The following is a 13,116-nucleotide window of genomic DNA, read 5'->3' on the forward strand; positions in this document are numbered from 1 at the left end:
GCGGAAATGAAATGTGTCTCCAAAACCACAATACAGAACTTAAAACACAGGTTAGTCAACATCGGAAATAGACGTGTTTACCACGTCAACAGTTTTACAAAGTTCTCACAACAATCAGAATGAATGTGCTTTTTTGCTTTGTTCAGGCTTTCAAATTTTCTGTTGTGTTGGAGACATCACATTTAAATTTTTCAATTGCTTGAAAATGGTTAAACCATGTATTTACTCCTAAACATTTGTGACATTTTTTTCATTTAGGGTGTGCATGCAAAGTTTCAACACATAGATGTGTTTTGGAGGCTGCACAAAAATTTTAAACAACCCTTGGTTTTCATCCAATTTGCCAAAAAAAAAACTTAGAAAAACACAAAAAAGTCAGGTAAAAAATAAATAAATATCCTGAAAACCTTTATTGTAGCTTGTCAAACACTAAAATATGAAATACATGGAAACTTATGAAGTACATGACACAAAATTGCAGACTCGTCTTCTGAATCATTCACAGTCAAAAAAATATGTGAAATTGTATTTTTGGCTGTTAGTTTTTTTTTTTTTACTAGACCATTGTTTATGAAATGTATGTTTATGAAAACATATCTGATAATAAAGCACACTTACTGGATGTTGAAAAGCCATTTGAAAGATAGCGTAGGAATCATGTAATCCTGTAGTTAAGTTGTATAATTCCCAGTGTCCACTGAGAAAACGCCCTTCGCAGAGACTTATCATCAGGGCAGGAAGTCAATAGCTCTGGCTCCAATGTGCAAACACAAAGCTGCACTCCTATTTCCACTAAACTGGAGCTCCAAAGAAATCTCTCATCCCAAACTATCCGCGAACTCCCAATGGATGGGAATGGGTGGGATGTTTTCTTTAGCCACACAGTCTCCCTGTGTTCCTCCCCTCTTTTGTTTCTCCCCTTAAATGCTCCAGCCACAGCTAACCCACGTCCATTTATTCACCCAATAGCTCCCTCACTCACTCTATGTAGTTGACATTCATAATTTCACAATGCTTCATCTCTCTGGATTACTTTTGCTTTTGCTGGATCCATCTATGATCTGTGGTAGGAGATCTTTAGTTTAAGATCTAAGATAAAGCATGGGTGTATCTGTATGAACATCAGCAATGCCGTTACTATTGTTTATGGATACTATCTAGGAGACATGAAATAACATTACAAGCTTTCTATGAATCATCATTACTATTGTTGCACTAAGCTTCCATCTTGTTTACAATAGAATAGATTTATTATAAGAAGTTGTAGCACGTCTGGGAGCAACATGGATGATCATTAAAAAGTTTGTTTCTTTCAGGTCAAACGACGCAAGATAACAGAATAGTATTTGAAGGTAAGCGAGAAGATACTAAATTATCTCTTAAAAAGAAAAAATACTCTTTAAAATCGTAGTTATTTCTTTAGGCATCAACAGAGAGAGAAAATTGAGATTTGCCAAAATCACCTGCTTTTCACATATTCTTCTGAGAAAACTAAAGCAATCACGCCGGATGTATGTTTTCACCACAAAATGCAACAACAACAAAAAGTAATTGCGACTTTTAAATCATACAATTATGAGTTTATATGTCGTAATTTGCAAAAAGTCTGAATTGTGAGGTAAAAGGTAAGAATTATGGGATAATAAAGGGATAGTTCACACAAAAATTTATGTTGGTAGTCAAACAGTTGCTGGCAGCCATTGACTTCAATGGTATACTTCAATGGCTACCAGCAACTTTTTGTTTTTTTGTGTTCACCAGAAGAAATTAATTCATATAGGTTTGGAACAACATGAAGGTAAATGATGACAGAATTTCCATCTGTGGGTGAACAATCCCTTTAAATCAGAAGAAAAGTCAGAATTGTGAGATAAAAAGTTGCAATTACCTTTTTTTTTCATGAAGTAAATGGTTTTCCACAAATCTCAATCGCAATCTCAAATTGTTTCAAATTGTTCTCAGATTTGCCAAGATACCAAAGTCTGCAATCAAACGTGAGATATTTCGATATGAACCCAAATATTTCTCATCTACGATGTCCATGTTCATTCTTGCTGCATGTCATCATTGTCTCGTTTGTGTCTTTTTTTTAGTTAAGAAAGTTTGGGATGAGTCAAAGATTAAACTTCAATGAAGTCTCATGAGCTATGAAAGAGAAACCTCTGAGCAATAACATTGTCTGGGTATTTATATGATTGTAATTTGAATGAAAGACAACTGACATCCATAAGAGATATTTTTTTCTCTCTAGACACACTAAAAATAATCTCAAACAATTTTGATGTTAATACACAAGTTTATCAACACTCTTTAATTCACAAAGGTGAAGGTTTATACAGTTAAAGAGGGACACTGCAGTTATTTTTATGCAATTTCTTTTCTATATATTTAAAATATATATTTTTTCATATTTAAAAAAAAAACTATGATAACATTTTATAAAGTGTCTATTCACCCTATATTGAATTGCATTGATAATAGGAATGCTAAAACGTCATTTACTCATTTCGTAATGGTATTTTTCCCCTAGATGAGAGGATAAGAGTCAAAAATGAAAGTGTACAGCAAAAACTGGACAAATCTTTTAGCACATGTAAATAATGGCTGCATTATTTATGCTTTCATGATTTCATCGCACACACTGCTGACATTCATAATGATATTTTCACTCTTTCAGAGAGACCCAATGTCACGTATGAGGACAATGGTAAGAGATTTCTGTGACTCTGGATGTTTCATTATCAGACTTTACTAGATCAGTTGTAGTCAGTATCCATTATTAAACAAATCTCTTGTGACTCAGAGAATTTTCAGACTCAAGATTCTCAAATTAGCTACAGTCACTGTCATGAAGAGGATTTGAAGTATAATGTTGGATGGTGCTGGGAGAGTTTCAATGAGAGCATGAGTGAACTGAGCAAGGACAATTGGTGTAATATGGAGATAGTGATAAGGTAAGCCAAAACTCATTCTTCACATGTGACTTTACTTAAAAGGAGTATAATGTCTATGTTAATCACATTTTGGGTCCAAACAATGCTCTGTTCATATGTCTTGTGGTTGTATTTTTAAGTATATACATAAATGTTTGCATCAAAAAAATTCATATGCATTTATGCATGTGCATCACATTCTAAAACTAAGAGTTTCTATGTCTTTTCGTACATACATTCTTGCTTACCTACATGGTTTATGCACAAAGAAAGGAAATGGTCATAGAACAATTGAAGGATGTGCAGTAGAAGTGAGGTATTGAAGTGAGGTAAGAAGTGAGACTGATTGCTGGCTAGTTAAGGGACACCGAGGCTTCCTGTTCCATTGAACAATGAGAGACATTTCCATTTTCTATAAAAACATAGATACGAAATCATGTCGTTGTTGTGAACAAGATTTATTATGTGTTTTTTTTTGGTACTATTTTCTATCACACAACTGACTTTAGGATAGTATCATTATAAACAGTAGCACTGCCTATATTTCAAAAGAGGTCAGTATATTGTTAACGTCTTTGAAAGAAGTGTTGTATGCTCTCCAAATATGCATTTGTTTAATCAAAAATACGGTAATTGTATTGTGACTGTTTACTGCAATTTAAAACTGTTTTCTATTGTAATATATTGTAAAATGTAATTTATTCCTGTGATGCGCAGCTGAATTTTCAGCATCATTATTCCAGTCTTCAGTGTAATCCTTGAGAAATCATTCTAATATGATGATTTGCTGCTCATTTAAATATTATTTTTTCCTTGAGGAAACTGTGATACATTTTACATTAGAATTCTGTAATGAATAGAAAGTTCAAAAGAACCGTTTTTTTGTAACAAAGTCACTTCTGATCAGTTTAACACATTCATTTCCAACTCCTTCATAGTGTACATAGTGTAGTGTAGTAAACCTTTGTGATTACACATTTCTTTCTGTCACATGCTCACTTTATGTTTCTCTCTCTCTCTCTCCAGAAACTACAACAAGTTAACTGAGTGTATTGAGTATGAATGCAATTTGCTGGAGTGCTTCTACCCTAATCACGTGGTGGAGGAGCTGTTTGTGAGGATACACCAGCAGTACTTCAGTTCTTGTAACAATGAAGAGGATTTACCCGACGCCCCGGCTGGAGTCGTGCTCATATCCACACTGCTGCCTATCCTCCTCATACCCTTCATAGTCTACATCGTGGTCTGGAAGAGTAGTTTAAGGGACTGAATGCTTTTGCCTTATCCTGGATGAGTTAAAGTGATACTTCGTCAAATCCTGTCATCATTTACTCACACTCACATCTGACACCTGTATGACTTTCATTCTTCTAAAGAAGATATTTTGAAGTTGTTGTTTGGATGTTCTTCCAAATAGATTTTCTTGTGTGTTTTGCAGAACAGAGGATTGAAATGAGAGGAGGTTGAGTAAATGATGACCCAGTTTTTTGTTTTTGAGTGAGTGGTTGCTTTAAAGTAAACTTTGAATATACAAAGTTCGTGTGGTTCACAATGATGTAATTACTGTAAATAAAACACGCAGTGGGTGTGTGAATTTTCAACACACTCATGATTGAATGTATAACAGATGCACGATTTGTGATCATGATATGAATATACTGTGGCTTACTAAAAAATACTGAGTGTCCTACATATCCTGCTAGACTTTTTTCGGGTGTTGTATGTCAGTTTACAGCTATTAATTGAAGTTTGAAAATGCTCAGCAACTTGTTCACACACGTGTAAACCTAAAGAACATTAAACTAAATATTGAAGCCTTATTTATAATGTATTATAATCATATTTGTAATGGCATGAATAATGCCTTATAAAAACCATTATAATCTGTTGCATCATCTCATGAGTCTTACCTGCAGTTATACATTACAATACCTAACAATTTTTGTTTATGCCTTTTAAAAGCATAATGATTTATAACACACAATGAACACATTATATACAAGTTACAATGCATTATGGTTCCCATAGTTATAATGAAAGTCTTATATTTTGACATTGTTTATAATATTTTAACCTTAGGTTTAATGTCTTATAACCACTTCATAATATCATAATGATTTTTTAAAAGGAGATCAAGACTTTTTATTTTGTGAAAAGCAGACAACTGCTAAATAGTTATTATTTATCATTACAATGTATTTCAGTTGTATACTAGAAAACTTAATTTGTTGATTTTAAGCAGTAACAAAACACTCATAAAATTAGTAAGATACTGTGCAGATTCTGAACAACATCGAAATATTACAAATATAGGAATTATAATTATTAACATTAATTTAGTGAGCAGTTATGCATGAATAAAACTAGACATTAAAATGCATGCTTTTTCATGCATTGATCAATTTTGTGCTCTTTGGCTTTTCATAAAGAGTTTCAGACTAGTGGAAAGAAAATATCCAAAATACACAAGGCATTATCCAGTGTTCAAGTTTTATTAGTGCATATTAATAAGATATTGCCTCCTTTGAATATTAAAACATACCATTTCAGAAGACTTTTTATTTTTTAAATGTATTCATTTATTTATTATTATTATTTATTATTATAATATATTTTTTTGCAATTCTTAATGTTCTAAAAAAAAAAAAAAGGTAAGTACGATCTATTAGTTGTTGTTTTTTACCTATTCATCTGAGGTGCTTTGCCTTAAGAATACACCTGCAATACATTATAAATACAGGCTTCATAGAGAGTGTTATTAAATATTATTTATTGTTTATCAGAGCATCTCTCATATTTTGATTTCTGTCTCCTGCACATTCTAAAACACAAATAGTGTAAAAGAAGAACCACAGCTCCTCCCACTGCCAACACCACTGCTAGCAAAAAAATGCCATCACGTCTTAAGAGTGATACGAGTACCACCATAGACATGTGTAGAAAGGCTAGATAGCTTACCGGCGCTGAGAGCCAATGGGACCCGACGACGTCACACGGCGGCCATCTTAGGACAGGACCGCTCGTCCAGTTATAACATTAAAGTCTATTGTGCATGTAGTGCTGAAATAACTATATTTTGCTCAATTTTCCACCGATTTTCAAACGGCTTGGTGTGTCATAAACTTCAGGGATGCGGCTATTTAACTGCATACTTGTGAAAAATTATAGCCACGGAGTTTATTAAGAAAATAGTATATTAAGTAGACTAGACAGGTAAAGTACTAGGTATACCCATACACACACACAGTAATGATTATAGTCAATATTTATAAGGTACATGAAACATGAAATAGTGCAATTTAGTTTATTACTAATATTTACATTATTAAATACATGTGTAAATTTATGTATAATATAAATCTGTCTCAAGTTGCCATTCTGTAAAATAAAGAGAAAAGAGATGGGTCTTTGTTTTTTGTTTTTTTACTTAGGTCCAAAGGCACACAATTAGAAAAAACTTACAAAAAAAATACACAAAAAAACAAAAACATTAAGACACAATTGGACACAAAACTCTTTCCATCAATACAATATAATCAATACAGCTCCCTCCCTCTCCTCCTCTCATTTTCCACAAGCGTAATCAGAAGTTCTGTAAACAAAAAACCAACAAAGTAATCCAAATGTAAAGATGTTTTTAAGAAACCAAACCACTTGGAAATCATGTGTAACTCAAAGCTATGTTGAAACGAAAGACTAACCCTGCCTCTCAGCCATGAAACACACAGCTACGCTGCAATGTTAAGCGTTTCTCAAAACGTGAAGCTACAATTTAAACATCGGCATCAGCACAAATCATAGCCACGTTAATAAGGTTTGTAATAAACCAAACCGTTTGTAAATCCGTCAAGAATTCAGCAAGTTACGAGCATTTTAGTTGGCGTATGTCACTAACCTTCCGTCCACAGCAGCAGGGAGCAGCAGCGCAGTCTCCTGACCTAAGATGGCCGCCAAGTGACGTCACAGCTGACTCCGCCTTGAGCCATCTAGCCTTTCTATACATGTCTATGAGACGAGTACCACGACATTTAATAAGAGTCTGTATGTAAATGGGAAGCATCCTCATGCCACATGACGTAGTCTATCCAAAACAGGGCGCTGCGATTATTGGTAGGGTTACTATTATGGCTTTGCAGTGCGGTGCATGCTCCTTGACTTATCAGCTGCTGGCAGTTCACACCACGGTGACCTCGTGACCTCTGGAGTGAAGGACCTGGATCATATTCATGTTGACCCAGCGGCTGCCGTCCACAGGAAAAACAAGGACCTTCCCAGCCAGAGCAGAGGGAAGGTTTATGAAGAGGAATCAGAGTTAGCAGCAGAAGACAGCGTGTAGATTTTATGACATTCGTTATGCCCTAATGCACAGAAAAACAATAATTTTGACAGACATAATGCATAACATGATGAAATCGTAATTCCTTGAACAAAAAAATGTTTGCTCTGTGTTTATTTGATCGAACACATTCCTCCAATGTTGGAAAATACCTAATACTTGAGTGCATGCATGGACACACACAGTGTTTCGGAAAACCTGAATAGACAGTGTTATGAAAAACAGATGTGTCCTGTCAACCATTGAGTTTTGGGAGAAAGATTGCATGTTGTATTTGCACGTTCTTTTCGTGTGCATCGTGCATATTATAAAAGACTCAATGGAAAGTGAGACTAAAAATGCTGACGGCATTTTCTGCATTTTAACACGAGTATGATATAACAGTTGTAAGGTACAGGTTCATTACTATAGAAACAACTGATTTAACCAAGTGTAGTTTTCTTGCAAAGAAAAAAAGAGGAAAATAAAACACCATTACCTTCTTCTGTTGTCTTCCTCTCTCTGATGAAACAAGAGTTTGTTCTGTCTGGTTCCACATTCAGATCATGATTTAGTATTGCATAACCGAGTGGAGGTAATCCCAGGAAAGTAGGCATTGTTAATGTGTTTGAGTTTGCGTGAGAAGTGTGCACTAGTACTGTTTCATAAAAACCTTCTCCAATGATTTCTCCAGGACTTAAAACAAGGAAAATGCACTTATTATTGATAGCCTATACATAAACAAATCTCCATGTTTATATACATATAAAGAGAGAATCAGAAAAATCAAAGAGAATTATTAATTCCATTGTTTTCTCTCTTTCTTGTTACAGTTCAAGGATGATGGCAACATGGTTATATGTTTAATATCTTAAGAAAATTAGATTAAATGTCAGGTCATTAAACTCTTTAGATAGGAATAAAGTGTTGGTAGACTGTAAAGCATGCAAGACAACACCATGAGAATGGAGTGAGAAGAAAATATAGTAAAAAATATTCTAAATGGTCAAGAAACTCAAAAATAGTAACAAGACACATATATAATATACCATAAATAATATTAGGTCTTTTCACACTTTTGCATAATATATATATATCATTCATAGTGAAAAAAAGTAATTAATAATGTAAATAATCTAAATTGTGTTTGTATTTTGATTTCTTTTCATTGTTCATAGAAAATTTGAGGAAAAATACTTCCAAGGTCAAAGTTCAGAGAGACTTATGATGAGCTCATGAGTTTCCCATTTTATATCGAAAAAGTTATGAAGTTACGCATTGTTGAATAAAAATCATGCTGTCCTTCATAGTAGGTAACAACGTCAAGTTAATAAATTATTACAATACTCAACTAAACGTTTTTTACTTATTTATTTAAAAATGCAAATGTGACATTTAACATAACGGTGTTTAATATAAAAATAAATTATTAATCATTGATCAACATCTGAAATAATTATTTTCCACTCCGGTCGCGCCCATCTAAATGAAAAATCAGACGCATTGAGCATGCGCACATCCTGAGGGCGGTAAACTACTCATCACGAGCACGGTGTTGAGGACACTTTAAACGTCGACCTACATATTAATAAATAAGGTGAATTTTTTGGTGAATTTAACTTTAGCATAGCAGCATAATGCCACAGGATGGCGACATTTACAAGTGAATATTGTGGCTGAGCTTGGAGACAAATCAACAATTAATACACGTTTAAGTTTTAATGTTCGTCATTGAAAGGCCTAAGTTACTATAGTGGAGTCTAACACAACTCAACACACTTGTCTGATATGATTCATTTATGATTTGGGCCATTTCTTAATGAATGAAAGGTTAATTTTTAGGTCAGAAGAGGTTAGTGCTGTCACAAAGATGTAACATCTGAATGTGCCCTCTTGATCCACAATCATTAATAATATCAAGACAATAAATGACAAAATCCATGTTAGGACAGTAACCCACTTTATATTTAAGTGAATTAAAAGTTCAAATCCACTATGAAAGACTGAAAATGGTCATTAAAAGTAGTCGTCAGACAAATGTGTGTTGTTTAGTTTCAAATAAATATGTGCTCATTTCATAGTCTTTTAACAATTAGCCAAACCAATTAACTATCATTTGAAAATATTTTGTAAAATTACGTAGGCTAGTATATGTATGAATTTGTCTGTGAATATAGAAGCAATATAAGCATATCAGCAGATTTAATTCAAATAGTAATATGTCATATAGATCCTAAGCACAGATTCTGAGTCATGTGTGTGCATCTACAAACAGCCTTCAATGCAAACTCAAACTGACACGTTGCTCTGTATGGTGGGTGGAAAACACACACAAACACGCACACAGAGAGAAAAACACACTGATCTGTGGGCAGGTAGCAATCTGACATGAAAAAGTACACTTTGGCACGTTACTGTTTGAATGTGTGTGTGCATGTTTGTGTGTGTGTGTGTGTGTGTGTGTGTGTGTGTGTGTGTGTGTGTGTGTGTGTGTTTGTGTGAGTGTGTGTGTGGTACGTGCCGTAGGAAGCAAGCATATGTAAATCAAAACCATCTTGATTCCCCACATATTATTTTGAGGTTTACGGCCTCCACGGAGACAACAATCACTCCTACTTATACAAAGACAAACAAATCTTTGTTTCACTGATTTAAAAAACCTTGACCAAAAACAATAATTAAAAATTAAATTACAGTAAATAATCTTTTGGCTTGTAAACAATATTGTGCTTAATTCATAAGAATTAAAAGAAAAGTACCATCTCCCACTATATATATATATATATATTCGTAATTCGTTCTGTTAATGTGTTTGGGCAATTTTTGCACACACTGAACCACAAGTAATACATTTTTTTTTACTTAAAACATGCAGAAGCCCTGAAGAAGAAGGTAAAAGTGTATTTTTGATTTGCCTTCATGAGTGTTTTTATAGGAATGCACAATATATCGGAACTATGTTTATTTTTGGTTGATTTTAGAGATTATTTTATTGGGATCGATATTTATGAAAACCCATTTCTACCACATAAAAATAAAACAAAATCATTCTTTTGACATAAAGTTTTAGTGATGGGACTTGTCTCTTAATTTCAACATTATATGCCAGTTTTTTTCTTATGTGGCAGAAATAGATATTGGACCTTTGTGCATTTATTATGACTTTTAGCTATTTTTACATTTATTTGCTGCCAGATAAAATTCAGATTTTTTTTCATACTGTACATTGTTTTATACTGTGTGTAATGTGATGCCTAAATTTTCTTGATTATTTTAGTATGTATATAAATATTTATGTATTTATATACTTTATGTATATGAAATTGTATAGAATTTAAATATCGGCTGTTGACTGGTTACAAGTCATACTAAAAATAATTATTCATCAAAACAGTTAATAACATCAGCCAGCATTTTAATATGTGCATTCATATCTATTTCCTTTTTTATTCCTGCTATGTGTAACAACACAAACACATCAAAATGACATATTTCTGTACCGTAATTAGCATGTACAGTGGTTTCAACTCTGGCCAAGAGAGGAACATTGCTAATTATGATTTTTTTTTTATTCCTCCATAAATTGCCCCAGGTCACCTTGACTATGAGAAATAAATGCTTTCGAGTAGACACTAAGAAAAATGCAGGGAAATTATGCACAAATATTTTAGGTGCTTTTATGTTGTTACACACAGAGCAAAAACATGATAATAAAACTGAATAATAAAAATGTTTTTCCTGCTGTTTTTACCTTTCCCTTCAGGGCTGTTTGGGACATTGGTGAGTGTCTCTCACAATATTTTGTAGTACGAGTTCCTCAAATGCCTTGGTACCATAAAATAGTGTGATATTTAGGCTGTGTGAATGCATTGTGTAACTTGTGAGGTGATGCTGAAATGACTGGACAGTGTTTTTTATAATGCTTTTCATCGCTTTTAAAGTTACCAGCTATTGCCTTTCCTCAGTGTGCTGCCAGACATGGACACCATTTCATAAAAAAATCCCGCACATTTATGTCCATGCATACAGACACTGAGCACATGCATGCAAAAGCAGCTTAAAAGATCATTCTAGCTTAAATCATGGTCTGTCCGGCCCAGCCTGAGGTTTATCTGTACATTATGTTTGCTTTCAAGTAAAATCGAATAAGCAACAAGAATTCCCCCCTCGCTCAAGGATGAGCAGGACACGTGCATCTCTCTGGGGGCTTGTGACTGACTCAAGGGGCTTGTTGTTCTCAGCTGGCCGAGGCATAGGGAGGAGAAGAGCAGTGGAGGAAGTAAATTACATAGGGAGGGCTGGAAAAGTCTCTGTTCTTGTCGCATTACTGCGGCCGCCGTCAAGGGCACCGCAGCCGTGGTTTGAGTCACTGCGCTCGGAGCTCCGCACGGCCTTTGTTCCCTGCAGCCAATGATCAACATTCTCTCTGTTTCAGTGACTCACAGTGATAGTCAGCAAACCCTCCCCTAGTCTTCATCATGTCCCATGACAGCATCACAAGCCACTAGAGAGGATGGAAAAGTATGTAATGTCTGTGTGAAAACGCAGCTTCGGTCTTAGATTGTTGTGTGCGGTGGAATAAATGAAAGGCACCGTGTACTTACAAAGAGAAAATTCCTGGAGCAACATGAATTTAAAGTGATACTAGATGCTTTTTTTTTTTTTTGCTGTGTATAGAACTTGTTTTAAGAACAGTTTTTATCCATGCCTTTAAAGAATATGGGGTCCAAAACAACATTGAATCCCATCTATTATCAATGTATAAATATAAAATATTTCAAAACATATTCCATAAAAGGAAGAAACTCTTGTATCTGGAATGACATGAAAAATTACGAAAAGTTCTTTTTGGGTGAACTGTCACTTTAATTGTCCTTCTCAAGTGATGGCTCATGGCTTATAGCTATTCTGGTTACTAGCGCTGACCTTTAGCCATTACACCATTGCAACCAGGAACTTGAACTGGAATCTAATGAATAAAATGAATTCATAACTCATTTTACTTCTGTAATGCAACACATTTCTTAATGAACCAAGATAAATATGTAGGTTTGGACTAAATTATATCCTGTTGTGAGGAACAAGTTATGACTTTTAACAAATGTTTACAAAGTCACTTTTAATTTGTACATAATTTGAGTAAATAATGTGCACTGAGGCATTCTTCACAATAAGACCAGGACCATGCATTAAATAGGTAAATAAGTAGAGAACATTTTGATCAGTTTTATTTTAGTTATTGTATTGTAGTTTTTATTAATATTTAGAATTTTAGTTTTTCGTTTTTATATTTAATGTTTAATTCCGTCTTTTAGGGTATGTTTACCTGACAATGATGTACTAAATTTAAAAAAAAATGTTTTTCCTTTGTGTTTTTTGTCTACAGACCACAATGTTGTCAAAACAATCCCTGTTCAGGCAGATATGCGAAAATGACCTAAAACATTGTATTGTGCATGCTTGGCCAGTAGTTGACGATGTCACTTTGTAAGGAAAGGCTACGCACACATGTAATATGCATGCATAAGATGTCACCATTTCCATAAATTTGAATTTATTTTGGTTTACACAAAGAGAATAATAGTCACATGTTAAAAAATGAATAAAAATAAATTACTTTGACACCAACTTTCAAAAGTTTGCGTTTAGAAAAATTGTACGTTTTTAGCAGAAAACAGTGTTATGTTAACGCCCACTGTATGTGCTTTTGCTATTTTTATTATTTGCATTTTTTAAATGCATTTTGATTAGTTGACAAGGCAACAGTTTTAAATCTAATATTTAGATTTTATTTAAGCTTTATATTAATAAGTATAAATGTTTTAAATAGATTTAGTTTTGATTAACAATAAAAACCCTGGTTTTATT

The 13,116-nt window shown here is 33.8% G+C and overlaps 1 protein-coding gene and 1 long non-coding RNA gene across 2 annotated transcripts; both read left to right on the plus strand.

Moving 5' to 3' along the window:
- The first annotated feature begins 938 nt into the window (after nt 1-938).
- LOC132116321 (receptor activity-modifying protein 2-like) lies at nt 939-4,969 on the plus strand. Its single transcript, XM_059525113.1, has 5 exons — nt 939-1,066; nt 1,317-1,352; nt 2,678-2,707; nt 2,804-2,954; nt 3,960-4,969. Exons 1-5 carry the CDS (start codon nt 1,012-1,014, stop codon nt 4,201-4,203), a joined length of 516 nt encoding a protein of 171 aa, XP_059381096.1. The 5' UTR covers nt 939-1,011; the 3' UTR covers nt 4,204-4,969.
- A 3,792-nt stretch (nt 4,970-8,761) lies between these two features.
- LOC132116324 (uncharacterized) lies at nt 8,762-12,401 on the plus strand. The gene is made up of 3 exons (XR_009425623.1): nt 8,762-8,845; nt 11,012-11,028; nt 11,385-12,401. It is a non-coding gene; the product is annotated as an uncharacterized LOC132116324 (long non-coding RNA).
- Nucleotides 12,402-13,116: the final 715 nt, after the last annotated feature.

Source organism: Carassius carassius, chromosome 35, assembly GCF_963082965.1.
Source record: "Carassius carassius chromosome 35, fCarCar2.1, whole genome shotgun sequence".
NCBI lineage: Eukaryota > Metazoa > Chordata > Actinopteri > Cypriniformes > Cyprinidae > Carassius > Carassius carassius.